We start from the raw sequence: 24,561 nt of genomic DNA on the forward strand, positions 1-24,561 counted from the left end.
TTGTTCCTCAGTCAAAAAGCAGCACTCAAGCGATGTTTTGCCCCCTTAACTCCAGGTGTTGTGCCAAAAGTGACTGCCACCTGCGGGAGCGCGCGCAGCTGCTTAAAGCTGCAGCGCCCAGATTACTTACAGCTACTTCCGTGCAGCTGATATAAGATGCGATAAGCTGAACACAGCTTCAACCGTCTGTTGAAAAATAGACATTTTCTTGTTAGTGACGGTAACAGCGTTGTAAAGATACAAATAGTAATTAGTTAGATTACTCGTTACTGAAAAAAGTAACGCCGTTAATAACGCCGTTACTTGTAACGCCGCTATTCCCATCACTGCCTGTTACTGAGAGAAGACTGATCACAGCAGGTGGTATTAGCAGAAATAACACTCATGCAGTCTTCTCGCATGACACATTTGATTCATTGCATGTTGATTCCAGCACCCTTAGTTCTGCTCACTCTGTAGCTGCTGCTTTTCAAATGATTCCAGGTTGATCTAAAAACACTCAACATTAGACTCACTGAAGGCAGTGATCACATGGGACCATTCAGAATTCCCCATCCACATCCTGTATCTGTCAGACCCCTCACACCCGCAGTCTCCACCCACCCCCACCCTCTCTGGCTCTATGTCTCTATATAGAGACATGCGGTGTCCTGCCAAGAAATACAAGGGCATTGCCGCATGTCAGCCATTAGCCGTTCCTATGTAACAAGGCACACGCACACAGAAAAAATGTACAGCACATAGGCAATCACATACACACAGCCACACTCTGTCTGTGAGGTTTGGTGTGTAGGAAAATAATTGCCGAGGGAGCAGCTGAGGGCTGCGTGAGACGGCTGATTTTCATCTTTTCCTTTGTTTAACAGTTGTTCCTCTGTCTGCGAACCAAAAACCAGCCGTATTGTTGTTCAGGGTAAAAAGTTCATTCTTGTATTTTTGGAATCCTGTTTTAAAACGAGTCTAAAAATACCTGGGAGGTTCGTGCATGTGGGCGTGTGGAGTGTGAGCTGGGTGTAGATTTGCCGTCATCCAAGAAAAGATCAAACTCTGCGTTAAATCACTGGCAGACAAGTGCCCACATACTGATTTTTATTGTTTTACGCAATCTTCCTTCACCAGCTTACATCTCCATTTGGCCTAAAATTCCCTACAATATGCTGACTGTGCTCGCCTGTGAGGCCCTAAATTTAAACCATGTTGTTCCTTGTAATGTCCTAAAATGAGGAAGGCTCACAGGCAGGATGACTCACACACTAGATATTCATGTAATGCTCTTTAGTCGGCATGCTGCCACTTGCTGCAGACGATTTTGATACTGTAAAATAACTGCTTAATTTTGGTCATTTGTTGTGGCAATACCAACAACAACTATGGGGCTTCATGTCATGAACAATCATTCTGTACAATACGATAATTATAATTCTACAACTGTTTACAACTGTTTATAGCTTGCATATTTCTGTATAGCTCTATATTTATATCCTGTTCATAGCCTGTACATAGCTTGTATACCCACTACAGCCTGTACATACTTTCAGTTATAGCATATTCATAACATACCTTCTTACCGTGTACATTGTAACATACCCATAATCAGTGTTGGGACTAACGCGTTATTAAGTAACGCGTTATTAAGTAACGCGTTACAGTAACTACGTTATTATTGTGGTAACGCGCACGATAACTAGTTATTATGCCAAAACCAGGAACGCGTTACTCGTTACTGGGATTTAGATAGGCTCGTTATTCGTTACTTCGTGTGGTGGCTATCGCGGAGCTTCCACAGATTCAATAACATTAGCAAGTGGTGGAAGCCAGCAGGTGGATGAAGGAAAAGGGAGGCAAGAGGAGAGACCCGAAGCGGCCGCTGGTCCGAGAGTGTCAGGTGAACTGAACTTTAGGTAAGAAGTTATAACCTGCAGTCCATCTGGGTCAGATATGAACCAAGTTTAGGTGGAGTTTATTTTCGTTATGCTGACTTTTTCGTACTGCTTGCTAGCTAGCATGCCGGAGTTTCTATACAGCTGGGTGGGTGAGCTGAAAAGGAACACAGTTTGTCCCGGACTTCAGCTACAATGAAAAAGACACAAAGTTGGAGTTATTCTGTGTTTACGCTGCACAGCTGCCTCTTCTTCTCTCATCCTCTCACCCTCCCTCTCCTGTTTCTACTTCAATCATGAAACTGATCAATGATCAGCTGATCGGCTTTTCTCTCTTGTTTATTTATCGCCCACTTTGCGCCAGAAAGAGGAAACCAGCGGATGTCACGGTAAACAACAGCAGCACTTTTAAGCTTGATCAGCTGTTGTTAGAATTTATTTAATATTAATTAAGTATCAGCTGATGTTTGCTGGAGCCACAGCTGTAAACCTGCTGGTCATGATATCGGTTTGAATATGTGGTGAGAGGGAAACATGAAGATAAAACCAGGAGATGACAGCTGGTAACTGTGGAGGGGCGGGTCTAGCAAAGTGTTGCCAGGGTTCCATGTAGGGCATTAAAAGGGAAAGGGGGGCACAAGGAAATACTTTTCTTATTCTTATTTAAAATGTCTCACTTTAAAAAAAAATAATTATCTGAGTCTTACAACAAACGATTGATATATATATATATATATATATATATATATATATATATATATATATATATATATACACACCATCAGAACAGTGTACATCACTGTCACAACAGTGTTTATTTTCATTCAAAGGCTTTATGATTTTTCCTATAATGGTGGGCCGGTCTCTAGCCAAAATGCCCGGGACGATTTTTTTTGTCCCAGTCCAGCCCTGTATGCAGCTCATCTGCAGTCTGGTGTTACCTACATCTTCATATTCAGAAGGCAGAATTTCCGAGTTCTGAGTACAATCGAAAACACCATGACTGCAGTTTTTGTGTTGGATGTAAAAAGCAGGCTAGGATAGAATCAGGCGTGGGATTTCTCTCGTGGAAATGTGCACATTATTTTTTCCTTTCTATTGGTAGGTGGCACAGTGCACTTGTGGCAAGTAAGCAAGCTAGAAGACTGGCAATCTTGCTGGGTATCCAGTTACGGAAGCAACACATTAACAAGAGAATTCTGAGTAAAACCAAAGTTACTTTCCCTAGTAACTAGTTACTCTGAAAGTAACGAGTAACTTGAAGTAACTGAGTTACTTTTGATAGAAGTAACTAGTAATGTAACTAAGTTACTAATTTAAAGTAACTTACCCAACACTGCCCATAATAGACCCATTTCTGTAATATATATATATATATATATATATATATATATATATATATATATATATACCCATATTATTGCTAATATATATTTTGTAATGTATCTATATCATGGCTAAAGCACTTCTGGATGGATGCAAACTGCATTTTGTTGCCTTGTACTTGTGACATGTGCAATGACAATAAAGTTGAATTCTATTCTATTCTATTCTATGAGCTGTCTGTTTGTTTTTGACACAACAACAAAAAAGTAGACAGTAATGGGGACGAGGTAAAGGAAATTACACAGTGTAAGTTTTTCCTCCATTGTATAAGTGAGAACTGAGGCGGAGAAGTTTGTTTCTCTGTCTACAAAGGAAGAAGCCTTTTCTGTGTGGCTGTAGCTCATGAGGTAGAACTGGTCATCTACTAATTGGAAAATTGGTGGCTTGATCCCTGGCTGCTTCAGTCTGCATGCCAGACTTGGGCAAGATACTAACCCCAAGTTGCTCTTAGATGCATGCATTGGAGTGTGAATGTGTGTGAAAGTTAGATAGAAAAAAGTGCTTGTATGAATGGGTGAATGAGGTATGCTGTATAAAGTGCTTTGAGTGCTTCTTGAGAGCAGAAAATGTGTACAGTATATAAAAATTAGTAAATTTACCATGAAAAAAGTTACACTTTGGCATCTATTTAAGAGTGAACCCCATGAGATCAGGTGATACCTTATGATCAAACACTGGGTGAGGGCAAAGTCCCTTTTAACAGGAAGACCTCTGGCAGAGTATGGCTGAGGCAGTGGCGGCCATCTGCTGCAAACACAAAACATTGAAAAATGTCTTCTTACTCATTGTTCTTGCTTTTATAACTCGGGCACACAGTATGAACCACTGAGGGGTTTTGAAGCACATGACGAGTGCAGAAGCGTCGTGATCAATATGAACAAACCACTAAAGCCAGCACTGCAGTTTCAGCTTTAATCATTTAAAGTAATGCTGCCTTTCCCTCCTGTTACTGAATTCTCAGTGGTCACATTGAGCGACTGGTTGTTGTTTTATGGATTATTTATGTGTTATTTGTGACATGGCAGACTGATTCAGCTCACACATTTAGTGTGAACTAACACACTATACAAGAGTGTTTTGGTAGTAATTATTATTTGGATGGATCTTCTCAGAGTGCAGTCAATCTTTGTTCTTTAGATTGTGTAACATGAAAACAAGTAGAGATGTGAACACCAGGGCTGAAATGAGAAGTAGTTTTCATAGGTAATTAAGGTTCAGAACCTTCTGTTTTTATTTTTAGATTGGTTAAGCTGAAAAATAGTCCCCAGTACAGTGTCCATTGACGTATACTCACCTCTTGCCCCTGCAGGCGGTCTATCTCTCAAGCTCAGATCCTCTACCAGATACCTGGGAGGGTCCTTAGCTGTTCCTAGGACTGCGCTCTTCTGGACAGAGCTCTTGGATGTTGTTCCTAGGATCTGCTGGAGCCACTCACCTAGCTTGGGAGTCACTGCACCTAGTGCTCCGATGACCACTAGGACCACTGTTACCTTCTCCCTCCACATCTTCTTGAGCTCTTCTCTGAGCCCTTGGTACTTCTTCAGCTTCAAATGTTCCTTGTTCAGAAGATGCCATCATTCGGTATCTCTACGTCTATCACTACGGCCATCTTCCTCTGCTTGTCTACCACTACTATATTCAGTTGGTTAGCCACCACCATTTTGTTAGTCTGTTTGTATCTGGAAGTCCCACAGTATCTTAGCTCAGTAATTTTCAACCACCCTAGGTGGGGTGTTCCATTTTGACCTCGTAACTTCCAGATGTTTCTGTATACAATGCTGACGACTTGGTTATGGCGTTTCATGTATGTCCTGCGTGCTAGCATCTTGCACCTTGCTGTTATGTGCTGGATTGTCTCGGCCTGCACCTGGGGTCTTGCCTGGTGTGATAGACCCCAGCCTCTATGGATCTTGCACTTAGAGCTTGTTCCTGTGCTGCCATGATTTATGTCTGTGTGCTGTCTTTCAGTCCAGTCACTGGTAGAACTTTGGGATGTCACCAACTTTCTCTATCTGCAAGTGGTATGTACCGTGCAGGGGCCTGACCTTCCATGATGGTTCCTCCTCTTTCTTGGGTTTCTGCTGCCTGAGTTATTTACTAAAACTGCACAGTCTCATCCTGGAATGTGGTGCTGACACTCACTAGTCCCTGGCCACCTTCCCTCCGCTTAGCATACAGCCTCAGGGTGCTGGACTTAGGGTGAAACCCTCGATGCATGGTTAGGAGCTTCCTTGTGTTGATGTCAGTAGCTTCTATCTCCTACTTTGACCAGTTTATTATTCCAGCAGGGTACCAGATCACGGGCAGGTCGTAGGTGTTGATAGCCCGGATCTTGTTCTTAACGTTCAGCTGTCTTCTCAGTACTTGCCTGACTGCAGGTACTTGGTGGTTGCAGCTTTCCTAGAGGCCTCTTCATGGTTACCATTTGACTGTGGGATCCCCACGTACTTGTAGCTGTCTTCTATGTCTGCAATGTTGCCTTCTGGTAGTGCAAACAACATTCCGATGTCATTGCTGTATATCCTGGTGGTGGGTGTAGCAATGAATTGATTGCTATTCATTGCTATCCCGCACTTGATGGTGACTTGTACTATTGGCTTGAAGTTGGCATCTAGTGTTGTACGCCACATCCCCCATACATTTCTAGGCATACCAGGATCCAGGTGTGGGGCATTGAGTAATAGGCCTTCTTGTAATCAATCCAGGCGGTGCACAGGTTGGTCAGCCTAGTCTTTCAGTCTCGGCTGACTGCTCGGTCTACCAGTAGCTGGTGTTTTGCTCCTGTGGTATTCTTGCCAATTCCTTTTCTGTGCCTTTTCATCTTAGCTGCTATAATGCCTAAAAGGAGTTTCCACGTGGTACTGAGGCAGGTTATTGGCCAGTAGTTGGATGGGATATTTATATATGTATGTATGTATATGTACATTTGGGCCACTTTAGTTCCATGGTAGCCTTCATACCTTTTAAATAGTGATGATGATGGTTATAAAGAGATGAGGCAAAAGAAGAAGTACACTCTGTAGCAAAGTCATTCTAGCTTTTGTTTAGAGAGCACACACCTTCGTCATCGCTTACATCGGCATAAATCCTTATTTTATTGTTCGTTTCATCCTGTTTGCCCAAAGGCTGACACCACCTTAACAGTCACACCTCTTCTGTCCTCGCAGTGCGGCGATGATGATGACGGCAGAGAAGCTGCCAAGAAAACCTGCCATGTGTGTTTGTTTGTGGGCGTCTGTTCCTGCATGTGTGAACATCCAGTTAATTCAGCGTGCTCTTAAGCGCCACTTCAGGAGTGTGACACAGGTCACATGGCATGCACAGTCTCTCTTACTCACACTCACACACACACACGCACACACACACACACACACACACACACACACACACACACACACACACTGCATTAACTGGTACATAAATTTTCTATGTCCCCTGTTTAGCTCACATCCTGCTTCATGCTCTGTGCAACACACACTTTGCTTAGATTCATGCTGCCACTAAGAATTGTCACATTCTGCACCAAGAGGACAGGAGGCTCTTTTCTCTTAAATGTGAGCTTTAGTAACACAACGCCACATACTGCTCACTGTGATTCTTCTCACACACTCACTGCATGGTCAAAAGTATTGGATCCCTCTTTGAGTTCATGTGTTTTCAGTCGATTTGCGTCAGGTGTCTAAAATCAAGCAACTATCCATGCAGTCTGTCTTTACACATAGTTGTGAAAGAACAGGTCATTTTAAAGTCTGTGCCTTTTTCCAGAGAATTAAATCTTTGCATGGGTCATTTAAAACAAAAAATTAGCCCCCTTTCAGCTGCATTAGAGGCACTGGTATGTAACTTGCATTACATTTTGTGCAATTACAGAAACAATCACAAAAAGTCGGAAGATGCTTTTGGAAGAAATGGAAGAAATGACATATGATGATGTCCTGTACCTGATTTTTGTGTTAACTGTTAGTCACAAGATAAGCCAGTAAAAATGCATGTGCAGGGAAAGGAAAACTGCCTTAGATATTATACCGTTGAGCTTAGAATAAGCAGGAGAGTATGGTTTTGTGTGTGTAGAGTTTGGAATGTCCGCTGTGTGGGTTTTCTCTGATGTCCCACCACTGAAAACCTGCTACATTAATGTTTTATATATCGACGCTGCACACTCTTAACATCACTAGTTTCACTTCCTTATTTCCTTTGTTTTTTCTTACCGGAATAATGGCTAGATTTCTACTTGCAACTAACTCCTTGTGGTAACAGTGCCCTGAGAGGTTAGCTCCTCATTGTAGCGTTTGACCCAATAAACATACGCTGGAGCGACTATTTTGACAGCAGAACTTTTATTTGGAGTTGTGGTTCCATTCACAGCCACTCCCGCTCTCTTTGTGCTGTCACGTCCGCTCCCCCTCCGACTGTCACTGCCAACATAAAAAGACACACAATCAATGTCAGATCCCAACACACCTGTTGACCCCGCCCCTGCGCCGCCCCGGGAGCTCACTGTGTCACCCCTCCTCTGCAGCTGGCCAGAGACCACACCCACGCCACACTCATGTTGCCAAAGCAAGTGAAATTCAGTTGTCCTGAAATCACTTACCGGATCTGTGACCGCAATCAGCCTTTGCCTGATCAGTTTATGGTCTTGTTGATAGTTTCAAGTCTTACCAAATACAACATGGTGTTGGTTTTATAAATCATGGTCCTACTTGAATTTATTTTTAACTAGTTGCTGCTATTTGAGTGTGGGCTGTTTGTCATTCAGTTCTGTCCTTTGCTCATCAAGATTTTGAAGGCTAGATTAAAGATGGTACAAAAAAATAACTGTTAGTTATGGAAGTTCTACTTGTGTTATCAAATTTTAATTTTCATCAGTGAATTGTCCTTTTTTAAGCTCTGCTTAGGACTGATTTTCAAAGACACCAGTCTGAGGGTAAAGACTGTAGTTGGAGTTGGGTCGTGGTGTTTCCCGCTCTCTTGTCCGATTCAGCTCCGCCCAAAGAGGAAGTTTTCTGGTGAGCGGTTGAGATGTACCTAATTCCAGTCTGCGACTGTGGTTTTTCAAACATAGATGTTTTTTTTATATACCGTATGACATTGCCAGACTCCTCCGTCTTTATCATTTGCATTCTGACATGCCCAGTTGTTTCACTTCCTCCTGAGTGTACAGTAAACCCCTTGAGGAAGCTGGGTTTATGGGTGTGTCTGGGGGATACAACAGCGGTGACATGCAAACAGACAATGTGCTGCCTGACCACGCATGCATGTCAGTTAAACTGTGCACTGTAGCATGAGAAGATACCCACTCACAATAAATTTTTTGGTAATTATTTCAATTATGCATGTATGTGTTCATACATGTTCCTGTTGGAGTCTGTTTTGGTTAATTGGGAGTGGGTTGAAATGTAGAAAACCACACAGACACACACATTTCTTTGTGCGTGTCTGTGTGTGTGTGTAAAATCCCATTTGTAAAACAAAAAACGTTCTGAGTTTTGATCATCAACACGACTTACAGACAGTGAATTTTGTAGTATACATAAGTTTTGTTAATCTCGATTTGTTTATTGCTGTTTTTCTGCAGGAACCACACAACAGTTCGAAAGTGAGAAGTGAAAAATCGTGAGGACTTGGAAGTAAATCGAAGGAACCTGAAAATACGACAGTTCTGAAAAAGAAGAACAGTCAACGATTAAAAAGATGGGGCGAAAGAAGATCCAGATAGCACGGATTATGGATGAACGGAACAGACATGTAAGTGATGTAAGACTCTGACTAGCACTTATTTCACAGTGTGCTTCCAGTTTATTAGTTTAATCACTGAGATATGAAAGAACAGAATCTTATGAGGTACACTTTCGCAAGTTTAAATTCAATTCAATTAATCACTCAGCCTCCATGCTGCCTTGTTGCAGGTAAAGGATAAACTAAGGAGCTGCACCGGGCCAAGTATAAGCTGAAGAAGGATTATTTGAATTGAATTGAGCTGGAAATGAGTATAAAACATCTCCTTTAAAGTACTTAAATAGTTTTTTTTTTTTATATTTACCAAACAGTTTTTCTGGCTCAGCCTCTGACTGAACTTAGGACTCATCTTCTTCCTGTGATTCCCCCTCAGTCTTTCCCCTGTTTATTCTCACCACAGTGTATTTATAGAACAAGTTCATTAAGGGTACATTTTTAGCTCCACTTGAAAACTTCACAACTCGAACTGAAGTGTTTTCATGTCAGTTTCCAAAGTGCGCATTGTTTAAAATAAAAAATAACCTTAATAACACACACAAAGGAAAAGCTGCTGCACTTAAGTAAAAATCAAAAATCAAAAATTAAAGGATAGGATCAAATCAAACAAAAAGATCATACAGCAGAAAGAGGAATTATACAAATTGATGGCCTCATTAAGAAAGGAGCTTCTGTGACATGCAATGAAACATTTAGTCATGATTGCTCAGAGCAAGAACCCTGTGCAGAGGGATGTCTGTGTTTAGGTGAACACATGAAACGCTGCTGTATATACACGTTCACGCTCTTTCTTTCGCCTGCTTTCACTCAAGTACAACACAAACCAAGAACACTTAATACAGACAAGCTAGCAAAACCATGTCATGTGACGCCCACAAACACGACTGTGTGATTGTGTGTGAGAATCATTTCAAAATGTGCCAGCACCATCTAGCTCATGGCAAAATAACAACTGGGTTATAACGACTGATTGTAAATAGGTGCACTGACACACACAGGCGCAAACACACACACACACACACATATCTTTTCTGGGGGAGTGGTTCCTTTCTTCCTGTTATGACAGGAAATGCAGGCACATGTGCTTCCTGACCCCCCTGACAGGGCAGAACTGACCTCCTAGTCCTTCCCTAGTCTGTACCAAGGTATACCAGTGCCTCTTTGTGTGCAGACTTGTGGTGTGAACACAGTAAAAGTATGTGTACTTGGTCATATTGATGACAATTATTCATACTGAAAAAAAAACTTTCCTTTTTTATGTCAGCGGCTCAGTTTATGATGACTGACATGTGTGGAAAATAGCAGCAAGCACCAGCGATTGCTGACCTGACACACTTGTACTCTTTGTAGTGCAAATGCAAGCTGGTTTGCAACCCACCTCCACCCAAGCTACCAAGTTGTTGAGATCATCTTGTTGTCCTGATATTTATTTATTTATTTTTTACTTTTCTATGCTTTATTCCTGTCTTCTCTGCCCCTCTCTGACTCTGATTTTAACCATATTTTCAGCATCAAATCATTGGAACATACATTTATCAGAACAGTGTGAAAGGCAATAATGTTACTTATTATAAACATTTGGCCTTCACTTGCCTATCCTGTTGACCGAGCAAGATTATTGGTAGTTGTTATGTGTTTTTGAAGACAATGTAAAAGAATTTGTTGTAATACCTTTGACAGTAACCTAGCCACAGAAACCTGTAATTGTTTAAGCTGGACATTTTATCAGTTTCGTCTTTGACTGCTGACACCAATAGTTAGCATGGAGTTAGGAAGGATAAAAACATTATGCCTTTATCTTATATGCTTTTATTCTATAGCCTCTGCTTTCATACTCAGATTCTTCTGGTGGCACACTGTACTTCAGATGTTCTGTTATTTTGTCAGGGCCACATGCAATATCTCAACAGCAGTTTACACCTGTTCACAACCTTTATGGCTTTCCAAAATTGATGAAGATGATTCTGTTGCATACCTAAATCCATATATATGACCATATAAGTTATATATAATATGTCATAGGGTGACGATTTGCAAAATGGTAGATGGACTCATTAATAACTAGACATTTCACGGTTCTCCTTTTACCTTCCTTTCTTCCAGGTGACTTTCACTAAGCGTAAATTTGGCCTAATGAAGAAAGCTTATGAGCTCAGTGTGTTGTGCGACTGTGAGATTGCACTGATCATCTTCAACAGCACCAACAAGCTGTTTCAGTATGCCAGCACAGACATGGACAAAGTTCTGCTGAAATACACCGAATACAATGAACCACACGAGAGCAGGACCAACTCCGACATTGTGGATGTAAGTAAAACACACACACACATTGAACATGTATAAGCTGTTGACTTTGGTCTTTTCAGTTTCCTGATTGAGCAAAAAGAATTCTGAGAAACCATCCATTAATCTTTTTAATACTATTCTTACTTATTCTATTTGATGTGGACACCCTGTCGCACCAAGACTACTTTCTCCCAACTAGCTGCCCCTCATATCAGAATTTCAGGAGCGAGACGCCTCCAAACACGCTCCCTCTGGTTCTCATCTATTTATGTTCCCCCAGTTCTACAAGCTGTTCATTCTCGTTTACGTGCCCCACCGTCCCTCCCCTTTTCAGTTCTTTAACTTCTTTACTTTTATTTAGTACATGGGGATCTTCCAGGCCCAGGAGCCACCGCCAGTCCCCTCCGAGGCCTTCCCCAAACCGCAGCTCAATTCATGTTTAAGCCATTCGCCTTTATCTACTAAAACACTGTCAAACCTAAAATGAGGACGTGGGCCCAGCAAGTTAAAGAGCAGTTTTGAACAACTGGTGGGTGGAGCTTATGTCCTCACAGCCAGTGTTGTGTAGCTAAAACTCTTTCTGTATAGTTTATTAATCGGAACTATGATGCTTTGAGGATCTGACCTCAGTGTGCAAATGTGTGTGTGACACACTCAGCACGCAGCATTTCAGCAACACACAGTACTAAAGTTTGTGCTGGACTGAACCTTGTTCTGCCTAATTTTAATAGTCATAGTATTAGGAAAAGAGCACAATAGCAACTGCCTCTGCAGACACATGCAAACACACTCTCTGTGGAAACACGCACCCACGTTTTGGACACTTGCTAAGCACACCATGACACCAAGGTCAAATCTAAGCTGTAAGATGTCAGAATCCAGGCAGATCTGATTGAAACATGTGACATGTTGCTAAACAACAGATTATGTTTAGGAAATGATGAGGAAGATGACTCAGACAATTAAATGTAAACATCCAAGGTTTGTTCTCATAAGCAGGACTATCCTGTTGAGACGAGAAGGCAGAGGACTGTGTTGATGCCGTTTTCTGCTCTCTGCCTGCACATGGACACACCGTATGCGTGCATCACCTGAGCTTTTCCCCCACATTGCCGACCACATGACCTTTCGGGCAACCCCATCAGAGCCAGCTTTACGCACTATGTAATCCTCTGTAATCTACTACAATCCTGTTTAGCTCATTACTATAATCTATACCTGCAGTCCCTTCATCTCTGTGCTGTAAAGACACAGTTTGAACAGCAGCATTATTTACTGCTCACTGCTGTCGCTGCCACTGTAACCTCTGTACAATTTATCCTCCCTCGCTACTGTCCAGCTTTCTTTTCCTGTGTGTGTGGACACTTTTTCTTTTGCCTAGCCATGGCGTTTTTGTTAGTTTCCTAACCTTCGTAAAATTGTAGTGGAAAGGAGTGATGAATGAGTGGATCGTTTTGATAAAGCCAGTGGAGTTTTTCTTCTCCGGACTCATTTTAATTCCAGCTCTGTATGTAAGGGTGCCATTGTTAATTTGTTTTGCCAAATGAAATGGACTGAGACTTCTGAGCACTCAAAGCACTTTTTACTTGAAGCCTCGCCCAGTGACACAAGTGCTTTTCTCAATACCTAAGCATCTTATCTGCATGGTAGCTGCATTTGAGCACAACTGTAAATTTGTGCCCCATAATCTATGAAAGATGGACCTTTTTTTAAAAAACAAAACAAAACAACAACAACACTTTTTTTAAATGTATTATGATACAGTGTTATAGTGAATTGCCATACACCCTGAGCTGTGGCCGCATGAAGAAAGCTCTCACTTTAGCTGTCATACTCACATTTGATTATTTGGTTTATCGAAGAGTGCACCACTCACTGACTGCAAGCTTTCTCTGATCATTGTATTGTGTGAGCCTGGGGTGAATGTGCTTCACTTCTGTGAAGATCGTGATATTGTGTTAGCACACATCTGAATGCTTCAGTGCAGCAAACTGTCAAAAGTTCGGCTTTTCTTTAGGTGCACACATTCACTGATGATCAGTTAATCAAGTGAATTTGATTAGCAGCACCTGGCTGCTAGCTTCTCTCTTAATTCCTGTGGAAGCAGTAAGATTGAGTAAGGAAGCAGTTGAATGTCCTGTGGAGACTATTTTTCATGTAACTCTATGTCATGGTATAAATTATAGATATTAGACTAGACTTGACCACCATAACATCATCTATTGCATTTTTCACTGTTCAATATGAAGGATTGGTATGTTTAGGTCTGTCTCAGGGTTGATTTTAATTACTTATTTACCTTTTTTAGCATAGGACTGATCATTTTTGCCAGGTTTATAAGCTAACATGCCAGGAAGTGTAGAAATGAACTTAACCCAGACTTCTTGGTCAGTCTATACCACACAGTAAACCATATCTTTTGTGTCCTAATCCCTTTAAAAATGCCCCAAAAGGGACCAACAGCACAAACAAAGGACTAGTATTCAAATGTGTCAGTTATGTAAAAAACATTCACCCACAGCTGTCATTAAGTGCAGAGTATCTTTAAAGACCAAGAGGATTTTTTTTAGTTCAATTTTATTTATATAGCACCAAATGACAACAACAGTTACCTCAAGGCGCTTTATATTGTAAGGTCAAGACCCTACAACGATACGAAGAAAACAGAGAAAAACCCAACAATCACATCACTCCCTATGAGCGAAACGCTTATTTATGCAGGAGTACTGGAAAAACTGAGCTGGATGGGGAATGAAGTGTAAGTTCTAGATGATAGTATGTCCACATAGATGTGAAAAGACTCCGCCAATGAAATGTCTGGCAGGCAGGAATTTAGTAGAAGAGAGGCTCCTTTGTTTTGGTTATCTTTTTTGTTCTCATATGCTTGTTTGTGTGTGTACAGGCTACTGGCCAGATAACTATCAGCTTATTGTTTTGTGTTCATTTAGACTGGGAACATTGCTGCTATTTATAAGTCTGCATTCCTCACTTTTACTCTGTTAACCTTCTTTTGCTTTAGCCCGCTGTGTGTGTTTGTGCGTGTGTGTCTGTGTTAAACTGTGGATCCGTGCCGTGTTCTGATTAGAAACAGATGAAACCTACACTCACATATGCTTGCGGAGTGAGTCCAGTTCCTTTGTGTTGGCTGAGATCCCTCCCTGCTAAATGGCTGGAAACCGGTAGTGGTCTAAAAATAGCCCAGAACACAGCTAAGAATAGCCATGACGGGCAGTGAGTGTGTAATTGTGGTTTGCTGTGAATGACTGTGTGTGTGTGTGTGTGTGTGTGTGTGTGTGTGTGTGTGTGTGTGTGTGTGTGTGTGTGTGTGTGAACCACAGGAGGAAAATAAAGAATAGGAAGAGAAGCAACTTCAGACTGAGTAACCACATTGAAGTTCCCCACAACCTCCTTCTCTTCCCTCCTTCCCTTTTCCCTCTCTGTCCAGTCCAGCACATACCTAACCAGAGGAAGTCAAGGACTTCATGTAAAAGTGTGTCCGATATTTATATATACACAATGAGATGTCCTTTTTTATTTCTCATTCAGCAGTAGTGGAGGAAAAGCTTAGATTCATAACTAAATATAACAGCAGCATTGCAGAAGCACTCTTGTGAGTTCAAACTAATACAGAAACACTGAAAATACCACATTAACAGTAGAGAAACTAATGTTACACTACTGTCTCACTTCTTTAGTGTTGTGGATGGAAATCTGTGTGCTGTTAATGTAGTTAAAAAATAATCACACATATAAACATTTAGATGTGTGATTACGGTTTCATGGACAGGTGTGGACTGTTTTTAGTTTTTCGTGGCAAACTAAGGGTCAGAAATTTATTCCAGGTCCTTAGTTATGTTACATTCTTTAAAGGAAATAATCCCCTGGGCAGAATTGGGGTGTGGTCTGTAGCAAGATGGTTCTGGGTTCGAGTCCACCAGCTGGCCTTTTTGTGTGGATTTCATGTTCTCCCTGTGCCTGCATGGGTTCTCTCCAGGTATTCTGGCTTCCTCCCCAGTAACATGGTCAATTAACATGGTCAGTGAATGCTTATATGTCCCTCTTTGTTAAACAAAGTGGGTTGGAGACCTGTTAAGGGTGTTCTCTGCATAGGTGGCAGTAGGATGGAGTGACTGATTTGATATGAATTTCAAAGCTGTTTTTCGGACCTCTCAGTGTGTGGTCTAAAAAGGTACTGCTGCATCACTGAGCTGAAAAAAAGCAGACCTATCAGACAGAGCAGACACTTTGGAGGTGATGAAAGGAACATTCTTCAAAAGAAAGGTAGTCAGACATACCTTTCATGAGCAACATTACCCAACAGACTGATTCTACAATTAATATAGAAGCTGTCATAAAGGGGACAAAACTGCTTAATGATATATGAACTTTTCCAGTACTACAGCATCATGTTGGAATTTTTCCCTTCCCCTCAGCTATTTCTCCTCCCATTGTCTCTGAAAGTAGCAGGGAAGACACCTAATGATGGTAGCAAAATTCTTTCCTTAGTTCAAAAAAACAAAAAAGATGAGGATAGTTTTACAGCATATGCAATTATGGCAGCTAATGAAACAGGCTCACTGGTCCTTATTGTGATTGTGTCACTGCTGATAGAAGCAGCAGGATGAATTCTAAAGTGTATGAAGCTATGCTGTCTGCTCAAATTCAGTCCAGTGCTCTACTGATAGCAGGTGAAACAGTTTTTCACATAGCCTAACCCCTCTCTACTGGAAGCATAAGACTATTGCACAGTGGAGAACAGGAGCATCACATGATCCAGTACAAATATCCACCTCTTTAAGGCGCTACTGCAAAAACAGGACTGTAGGATTCATCCTCCTGAGAACATGAATGTATGCAGAATTTAAAAAAAAAAAAAAAAACTACACGAGAAGGTGGAAAATCCAGTAAATGTGAATATTTCTAGTAATAAATGTTGACTTCAGGGCTGAAAAGCCAGTGTAAAATAAGGTTCCTTTATTGACCTCTACAAACTGTCATTCACCAACCTCAGTCAGAAATAACAGGTTTACAGCTGATAGCTACATAGAAGCTATTTCTTAAGGAAATTATGAGGAAAGTTTCAGAGAAATGCGTGGAAAGTTTGGGATCCATAACTTGAATGTTTACAGTTGTTTCTTGTGTCTTTGTAAATAACGTAGGTCTAATTTTGGACAAAACTGCCATCTGCTGCCTGCGATGGTGTAAAAGTTGCGTGTCATGTTCCTTGGCACATGCTCACTTTCAGAGCAACTGCGCACACACACTGACGCTCACATAGATTTAAAGTATCGTCTGATGTTAAAGAGAAGGAGACGGCCCACGAAAAGAGATACCAATGGAGCAAGTGAAGCCAAAAAGAGAAAACAAAATGGATGGAAAAGCAATGAATGGTGGAGTTGGGTGGGAGACGGGCAGCTGATTTGATATTATGGTATCTCCCTTTCCCTCTTTCCTCGTCAGCTGTCTCCCCCTAAGTTGCAAATGCCAAAGCAGGAATCTGTTCCAGCCACCTGCCATTACACATATTCAGCCCTGACAAACACACACTCCTCGTCAGTGGTTGGAAATAACTAAGACCTCAGAACATGTACTTATGTATTTGCATTATTATGTGAAGACTGTGATATCGCTTACTGAACAGAGCACTGTCCAAATATCTGGTTACTTTGGAGCAGTCAGGGATCAAACCACCAACCTTCTGCTCTATCTCGTGAGCTACAGCCACCCGCAAATAATGCTTTTGAATTTCATTAAAACACAACAAGACTAAAGTAATTTAATGCTCTTTGTATTCAGACATATTTTGTACAAAGAACCTGAGAACCTTGCACCTTAACAGCACTGTCTGACAACACCAGCTCACACCACTTAATGAATGTGCTGTGATCTTGGCTATATTTACAAATGATCACTGAGCGACAAAGTTAGACACAACAGAGTGACTCTCAAACAGGGCGTAGCTTTGGTGTGGGCACAGCTGCTGCCCAGAGAGAGAGAGAGGGAGCTGGAGGTCAATGAGGGCAAGAGTTCTGCTATAGAGCAGTACTCTCCATAGATATTTCACTAGGTGCCTTAAAAGAAAAGCACCTAATGCTGTATAAATGAAATAGAATTGAACTCTAATGAATGTTAGCGGAATATTTGCGTGCGATTCTATCAGTCTCACCACTGGCAGCTAAATTTCCCCACTACCTTTTACAAGTAATTGACTGATTGAAAACCACCAGTTAAGTTTCATCCATTCAGTTTATACAGTAAGAAGCAATGATGTATATTGCAGAACCTAGAAGTATATGAATCTGTAACACATTAGCTTCATCTCGGCAAACTACAACATAGTCCCTTGGAAGAATTTAGTGTATACTGTGTACTTGTATGTTACAACTTGAATTGCTTTTTCTTAAGTATCTTGTTAGATGGATGCAGTAGAGATGGACGGGATATGTGGGAAACAAATAGGATTCAGTCAGATACGCTATGGAAAGATGAGTTGGATGGAATTTTGTAAGGTAGATCTTACAATAATACAACAGAGAAAACCCCAACAATCATAAGACCCCCTCTACGAGCAAGCGCGTTGGCGACAGCGGGAAGGAAAAACTCTCTTTTAACAGGAAGAAACCTCCAGCAGAACCAGGGTCAGGGAGTGGCGGCCATCTGCCGTGACAGGGGTGGGTGAGGGGAGGAAGACGGGACAAAAGACATGCCGTGGATTGGAGGTGGGTCTCAAAGCAGCTGTTTTGTGCAGCAACTGTAGGCAAACCAAAGCAGCTTAAATGATGTGCATAGATTTGTCTGCCGGATGGGTGAAAGTGAGCGGGTGAAGTTGCCTGGCTGCAGTTAAAGCTTGACTGCATGGCTGCTGATGTAGCTGACAAACAGCTACAGATAGGTTTCTGTTAAAGAAAAGAAGCTGCAGACTGAACTACTTGTGAGGCTTGTTGGCAGATTTGGCTTCTTGGTTGTGGAACCTTTTAAAATCCTGGAAAAGTTTTTTGTTTTCTTGTCAGTGATTGTTGTCTTTTAACAACAATCGCCTCATCTTGCACACTCTCCCCATGATCACTTATTCTAATTTTCCGAGAGAGATAGAGAGCGAGAGAAAGTGCGTGTGTTGTCTTTTTCTTGATCTTTGTGAACATTTTATCCACATAACCCTGATGCTGTAACCTCAGAGGCTAATTGTACAGATGATTGTGCAGACTGCCAATTACTCATCAGGTTATCGTCATTATTATACAGGTAATTTTTCCTGTGATAATTACTGAGATTAATTTATCTCTCAGCCCTAATTACAATTTTGTTTTTCTTCTATCCTCTCAAATGAATCATTTCACAATTGCTTTGGAGTTGGGTCAAACCTAAATTTGAAACCAGCAGACTAAGACTAATGTCAATGCTTAAACACTGTTTACAGATGTAATATTAGCCATTAGGAGACCTCTACTTTACCTTAAATTCACATTTTATTGCATAAACGCGTGAAGTATTTTAACAGTTTGCTCCTTTAAAGTTAATAAGTGAAATGTTTCCACCTGACTTCCTTGCATTCAGTCTTTATTTCCACTAAAAAACAAAGTGAGGCATAATGTAGTAGCACTGTGTGCTCTGTGTGTATTTGATGAGGGAAAAGTAGGCTAGTGGAGTCGGTTTTATGTTTTAATAAATCAGCCAGATTGACAAATTGCAAGGGAGTGACGAGGAACACTGCGGAGCACAGGGGCAAAAAATAACCTTCTACGGCCATCCTTCCAGTAGCCACACTGGTATTGGTGGAAGCTGCCTCACCCCTCCCCTCACTGCAGACCCTAAAACCCCCTCCCTCCCTTTTAAAGCACAACAGGTGTACATGACTGGGATGAGTGGGATAGCTGCTCCAACAGTCATATTTGTATGTCTGTGTTTGAAAGAGGCACTGCCATGCCCATACAGTGACAGACTGGACTAATGGGCTGTGAAGCGCTGAAGCAGGCCACCAAGACCCAAACCACACACTGTACAACACGTAAACACACACATGCACAAACAGACGCACACACACTCACATCACCATCATCATCCAAAATCTGTGTAAGAGAAGAGATTTCCCAATATTCACATGAAGCATCTGACCTTTGAGACACACACACAAATTAAATTCTGTTTATTTTTCACGCATAACATGAGTATAAAAATTCAGAGACCTTTTTGTGAATGCTGTCACATGCTGGTGAAACGAGTATGTTGGGTCTGATTGTACTTTTACATTTTAAACTGGTGTCTGGCCTATAGAAGTCAGTTTGGAGCCTCACTGGTGGGATAGCTGCTCATTTATCGCCCTCTTGTGGTTGGAAATGTTTGTTCTAAGTTCGACCTCTTCATTAGAAGAAGAGTCCTGGTGCAAGATCAAAACTTTCTCAGAGCAGACTAACTAACCACACAGGGCCTTTAATTCATAAAAATCATATTTAGATTGCATGTTTTATAGTTTTATAGAGCTACTAATTGTAGTAGTCACAAGGAGCAGTGCAGTGCCAGTCCGATGCCTGTATAAATGGAGAGGCTACCATCAGGAATGGTAGTCAATGTTAGTTTGAATATGTGGGTCATCAAGAATGAGATTTCCATACCAGATTCTTCTGGACCGGGTAACAATTACTGCCTCTGATGCTGTTGGCTAACAGGGTGCTGGTGGAAACTGTACTACTGCTGGCTGAATACATAGGAACAGAAATAGAGGGAGGTGTGTTAGGAGGCAGCGAGAGGGAAAGAAAGGCAGGGGTGTGGAGTTGAGAGTAGGGACTATGGCTGCTAAAGGGAAAGCTGATATGATGGAGAGAAGGATGGTCGATTTTGACTTTGGACATCAAGACGAGGAAGCAAGTGAAGGCAGACGTAAGGATTTAAATGATTTAAGTCAAAAAAGATAGAATTATGCACTTAGTTCAGGGAGGAATTGAGAAAGGCTCTGGGTGGTAGGGAAGACTTACCAGATGACTGGAAAAGTACCATTGAGGGAAACTGCCAGAAGGTGTTTGGTGTATCAGGACAGAGCAAAGACAATGAGTCTTGTTGTTGGAATGAGGAAGTTTTAGCAAAGGAAAAGTGCGATAGCCATAAAGAGAAATAAAGTAGACAGGAGTGCTGGAAGGCTAGATGTACAGCAGAGAGAAGGGAAGCAACAAAAAGGCTTATAGTGAGTATGGAGGAAAGTTAGCAAATGAAGAAGAGTTGGATGAAGATTTGGTCCAGGTGACATACCTGTGGAGTTATGCAGATGTGTGGGAGAGAGGGTAATGGACTTTTAGACCAGGCTGTTTAACAGAATCTCAGAGAGGGTGGACAAGCTTAGAAATGAGGACATCAGAGGGACAGCTCAGGTTGAGGGATGTGGAGACAAAGTTAGAGAGGTGAGGCTGAGATGAGGTTTAGGCCATGTGCAGAGGAGAGATAGTGGACACACTTTACAAAAAATGCTGAAGATGGAGCTGCCGGGCAGGAGGAAAAGAGGAAGGTCTCAGAGAAGATCCATGGATGTAGTACATACAGTAAAGTCACCCTGCTGTGTTTGTCTCTTTTGTTTGTCTTCTTTTATCCAGACCCTGCGAAAGAAGGGTTTAAACGGCTGTGAAAGCCCTGACATCGAGGCTGATGACTCTGCTGGCCAGAGCCCAGAGTTGGACGATAAATACCGGAAAATCAATGAAGACATTGACCTGATGATCAACCGACAGAGAATCTGTGTATGTTCACACCTGCTCTTTTTGATGCATAGTGTTGTTTTAAGCAGCTTCGTGTTTCCTTACCAGTGACGACTGGCTTTGTTTGTTCTATGTGCAGGGTCTGCCCTCCTCCAACTATGACATGGGTATATCCATCCCAGGCAGTAATCAGGGTGGGCTGCTCTACTCCCATCAGGGCATAGGGGGCAATCTGGGTAACCATAGCCTGCTGCCCATCTCTCACTCATCTCTGCAAAGAAACAGCATGTCGCCTCAACGTCCTTCCAGCACAGGAAATGCAGGTATGTTTGTGGTCAGTAGCTTTTACTTCAGTCCTCATCAAAGACCTTATTAAATGTTCAGCTGTTTTGGACTGTAACAGCTAGAGCTCAAAATGGGCCTTTGGGCAAATAAGCAGGCTGGTCCACACCTAGCAAATACTCGGTGTTAACCTACCTAGCACGTGTTTTCCTGTTTTTTGTCTTCTATTTAAAAATCTTTTCACGATCCTGCTGATTTTCCTTTCATAGAAAGCCTGACGCGCTGAAGTGTTTCCAGATTTTCTATATGAGAAAAAAACCCAGTATTGGCCAACATTTGGTCCAGCAGTGACAAAAAGGTGTAGCAGTCAGGCATTAATGGCATTTTAGACTTAAGAATACAACTTAAAAAGTGACTCAGCCGTGAGTGTTTTCCTACTTTTTTCTATGATAATGACAATCAATAGATATGCTAAGGCCATAAGAGGATCATTTTCCCAGTAATCTTTCTATTGTGGGTTTGTGTTAACTTTGCATTTCCTAACACGGTTAATAAAACTACAATTTTGCCAGCTGTGTTAGGTTCTCTTGAATCTTCCTTTTCTTTGGTAGTAATTTATTGGGAGACCTATATAGTATGTTCATTTGAATAATTATTATTCTTAAGAATGAAGACAATCTCTGCATATCAGGTTTGGAATAACAGCTGAGCTCTACATGATAAATAGTTTGCAAAGGTTCCTGATCAAGAATCTAACACCCAAAGTATTATGGCATTGTATAATAAAAATGAGCAACAAAACCCAGATTGTATACTCATTTGATGTGTGTTTCTGTCTGTAGGACTGATGGGTTCAGAGCTGTCGAGCACTGTTTTGTCAAGTGTGGGTAAGAACGCAACTCTGTCTTATTTCTTTATATGTATCTCTCTATCACTCTCTTTATATAGATAGATCTTCCTCATAACAGAGTAAACTGAACACTGTCTTTAGGTCACATAAATATTAAATGACATAAACACGTGAAATATCAGATAACAGAGCAGCCATAACTACAAATGTAGATGAAGATATTTTACATAATAGTCGGTTTTAGGCACTCAAAGAACAGCCAGTTCTTGAGGGGCTTCATCTACATTCCTCCACTCCGTCAGTTGTTGCTGCTGTGGTGAACATGATAGTGTAGTCTTCTAGTGGAAACAGGTAAAATGTGAGTGTAGTCAAGTCAAGTCAAGTCAAGTCAACTTTATTTGTAGAGTGTAGTGGATCCAGCACTGCTGATTAGGGCATCATTATGTATATGTTTGTGCCACCTTGTGCTCAGTATGAGAAGAAATATGCCTGCTCTAAACAGTAGGTGATACCAGTGGTAAATGTCATCAGGGCACTGACTGCAGCAGCATTTCCTTAATACAGTTTTAGTTGCTAGAGATGCACTATAGTGCCTCCTGGAGGGCAATGAGTACAGTAGCCATAAGCTCAAATCTCCTCTCTCTTAAAAGTCTTTATTTTTCCAGCTGAAAACACACCATCCTCTTTCAGGCTCTTCTCACACACTAGGATCTTGACAAGATCAAAACTGGTAGCACGTGGTTGGGTGTGCAACTTTTTTTTTTTTTTTTTAACCTGGAACCCTTTGGTTGCTAAGATATAGAACATCCATCGATGAAATATCTTGCATGTACCTCAACAGCTTACTGCTGCTAGACCCACAATTAAAAAAAGGTGCTTCTCAGAGTGTCATTTTTCATTTCATTTGGTAATTTGAGGACATGCATGAAGAAAACTGTAGCGATAATGTCTCTTCTTGCTGTTTACATTCATGTAAGTCTCCTCCCCTGTGATTGGACAGCTAGGTATCTCCCCTGTATCCTGTTCAGATGAGGAATAAAGCAGTACATTGGGAGTCTGTCATTGCTCATTGTTCAGGTGCTTAAACTCTGAAAACCTTGCAGAGAATTAAAATATAAAATTCATTTCTGAGACAGACAATCTTCCCTCTCTGGTTATTGGCTTCAGCTAGAGTTTGCAGTTATAAAACTTTGAGTGGATGAGCACGTTTTCAGACTTTTTGATTGGAGTGATGCACTTTGAACTTTCTCCCCAGATGTTCCGTTAAAGAGTGCTCCAGCAGCATTCAATCGACTATACATCTGCAGATACTGAAGTTAAAGACACTTTTACCAGCCTCACACTAGAAAAAGGGAAGATTCACCTATTTTATGTAAAAATGGTGTCGCACAAAATCTTAGAACATCCTGCTAAAGTGGTTGGTCAGAATCAGAAGTTTGAAAACAGCAATGATAAATATACTTCCATGAAATATAGGCACAAATAAAAATGGGTTTGGGCTACAGTAGTGATTTTGTAGTCATTTGTAATGAGAGATACCTTTTTAAAACTTTGCCCGACAAGGAAACGACAGCTACAGCAACCACTGCACCTCCCCTGGACTGCTGTCTCCAGGAGGCGCCCCCAAGAACATGCAGGATAAAAGTCCTTCAATGAACATGAGCCGTAAACCTGACCTGCGAACACTGATGCCCCCTTCCAACAAGTGCAACAACATACCAGCTGTTGTAAGTGCTTCCTTCTGCTTAGTCTTTTGATTTGTTTGATTTCATAAGTTGATTTTTATGTGCGGACTCATTTGAGTTTGTGCTTTATTGCTGCCCTGCAGTGTGAGGACTTTGACCTGATGTTGGTAAGTAGCTCTGAATAAAATCTGAGGATCAGCAGAGAGAACCATACTTTTCATGTATGCCTCCTTCTGCTAGTTTATAGATGATATACAAGCTACAAATATGTGAAATTAGTGCCAATGTCATTTACATTATTACCTTAAGTATAAGGGAACTATTTGTACTTTAGAGATATTTGAAAAATTCTGACGCTGAAGTGATTTTAAGGAACCATGAAGAAAGGCTCCTGAAGATGAGCTTGAAAATTTAGGATCTCTAAAGGAGTTATTGGCGTGACCAGGTTACCATGAATACCAGCAAACGCTAGAAGTACCACTTGAGATTACTGATTTTCTAAAATGAGCAAATCATGATTACCAGGCGTGGCAGATAACCATAAAATGCTGGCCCTGAATCAGCTTTCACTGTTTAGCTTGGTGACATCTTACCTTTTCTTTGCAGAACCAGAGAATAAATCACTCCCAGACAGCTCAGACCTTGTCAACCCCTGCTGTCACTCTCTCTGCCACCACTATCCCCAGTCAGGGGATGGGTGGGTACCAATCTACACTTTCCTCATCTTATGGCACAGGTGATTACAACAAAAGCACACTGCTGCTGGACTCCACAGG

General features: G+C 41.4%; 1 protein-coding gene across 5 annotated transcripts in view; it reads left to right on the forward strand.

Annotated features, from left to right (window-relative positions):
• The window catches only part of LOC146513780 (myocyte-specific enhancer factor 2C-like), a 41,937-nt gene that overhangs the window by 12,065 nt on the left and 5,311 nt on the right, over positions 1–24,561 (forward strand). For 3 of the 5 annotated variants that reach the window (XM_085167148.1, XM_085167149.1, XM_085167150.1), the window contains 8 exons: positions 8,845–9,014; positions 11,106–11,309; positions 20,867–21,010; positions 21,108–21,291; positions 22,093–22,137; positions 23,664–23,827; positions 23,929–23,952; positions 24,392–24,521. In XM_085167148.1, coding sequence (XP_085023274.1) covers positions 8,961–9,014; positions 11,106–11,309; positions 20,867–21,010; positions 21,108–21,291; positions 22,093–22,137; positions 23,664–23,827; positions 23,929–23,952; positions 24,392–24,521 — 949 coding nt within the window. In that variant the 5' untranslated portion in view covers positions 8,845–8,960. Of the gene's footprint in view, positions 1–7,575; positions 8,276–8,844; positions 9,015–11,105; positions 11,310–20,866; positions 21,011–21,107; positions 21,292–22,092; positions 22,138–23,663; positions 23,828–23,928; positions 23,953–24,391; positions 24,522–24,561 lie in introns of those variants that run through there. The other 2 variants (XM_085167151.1, XM_085167152.1) reach the window with 2 other exon arrangements.

The sequence above is a fragment of the Neolamprologus multifasciatus genome, chromosome 7 (genome assembly GCF_963576455.1).
Source record: "Neolamprologus multifasciatus chromosome 7, fNeoMul1.2, whole genome shotgun sequence".
NCBI classification, from domain to species: domain Eukaryota; kingdom Metazoa; phylum Chordata; class Actinopteri; order Cichliformes; family Cichlidae; genus Neolamprologus; species Neolamprologus multifasciatus.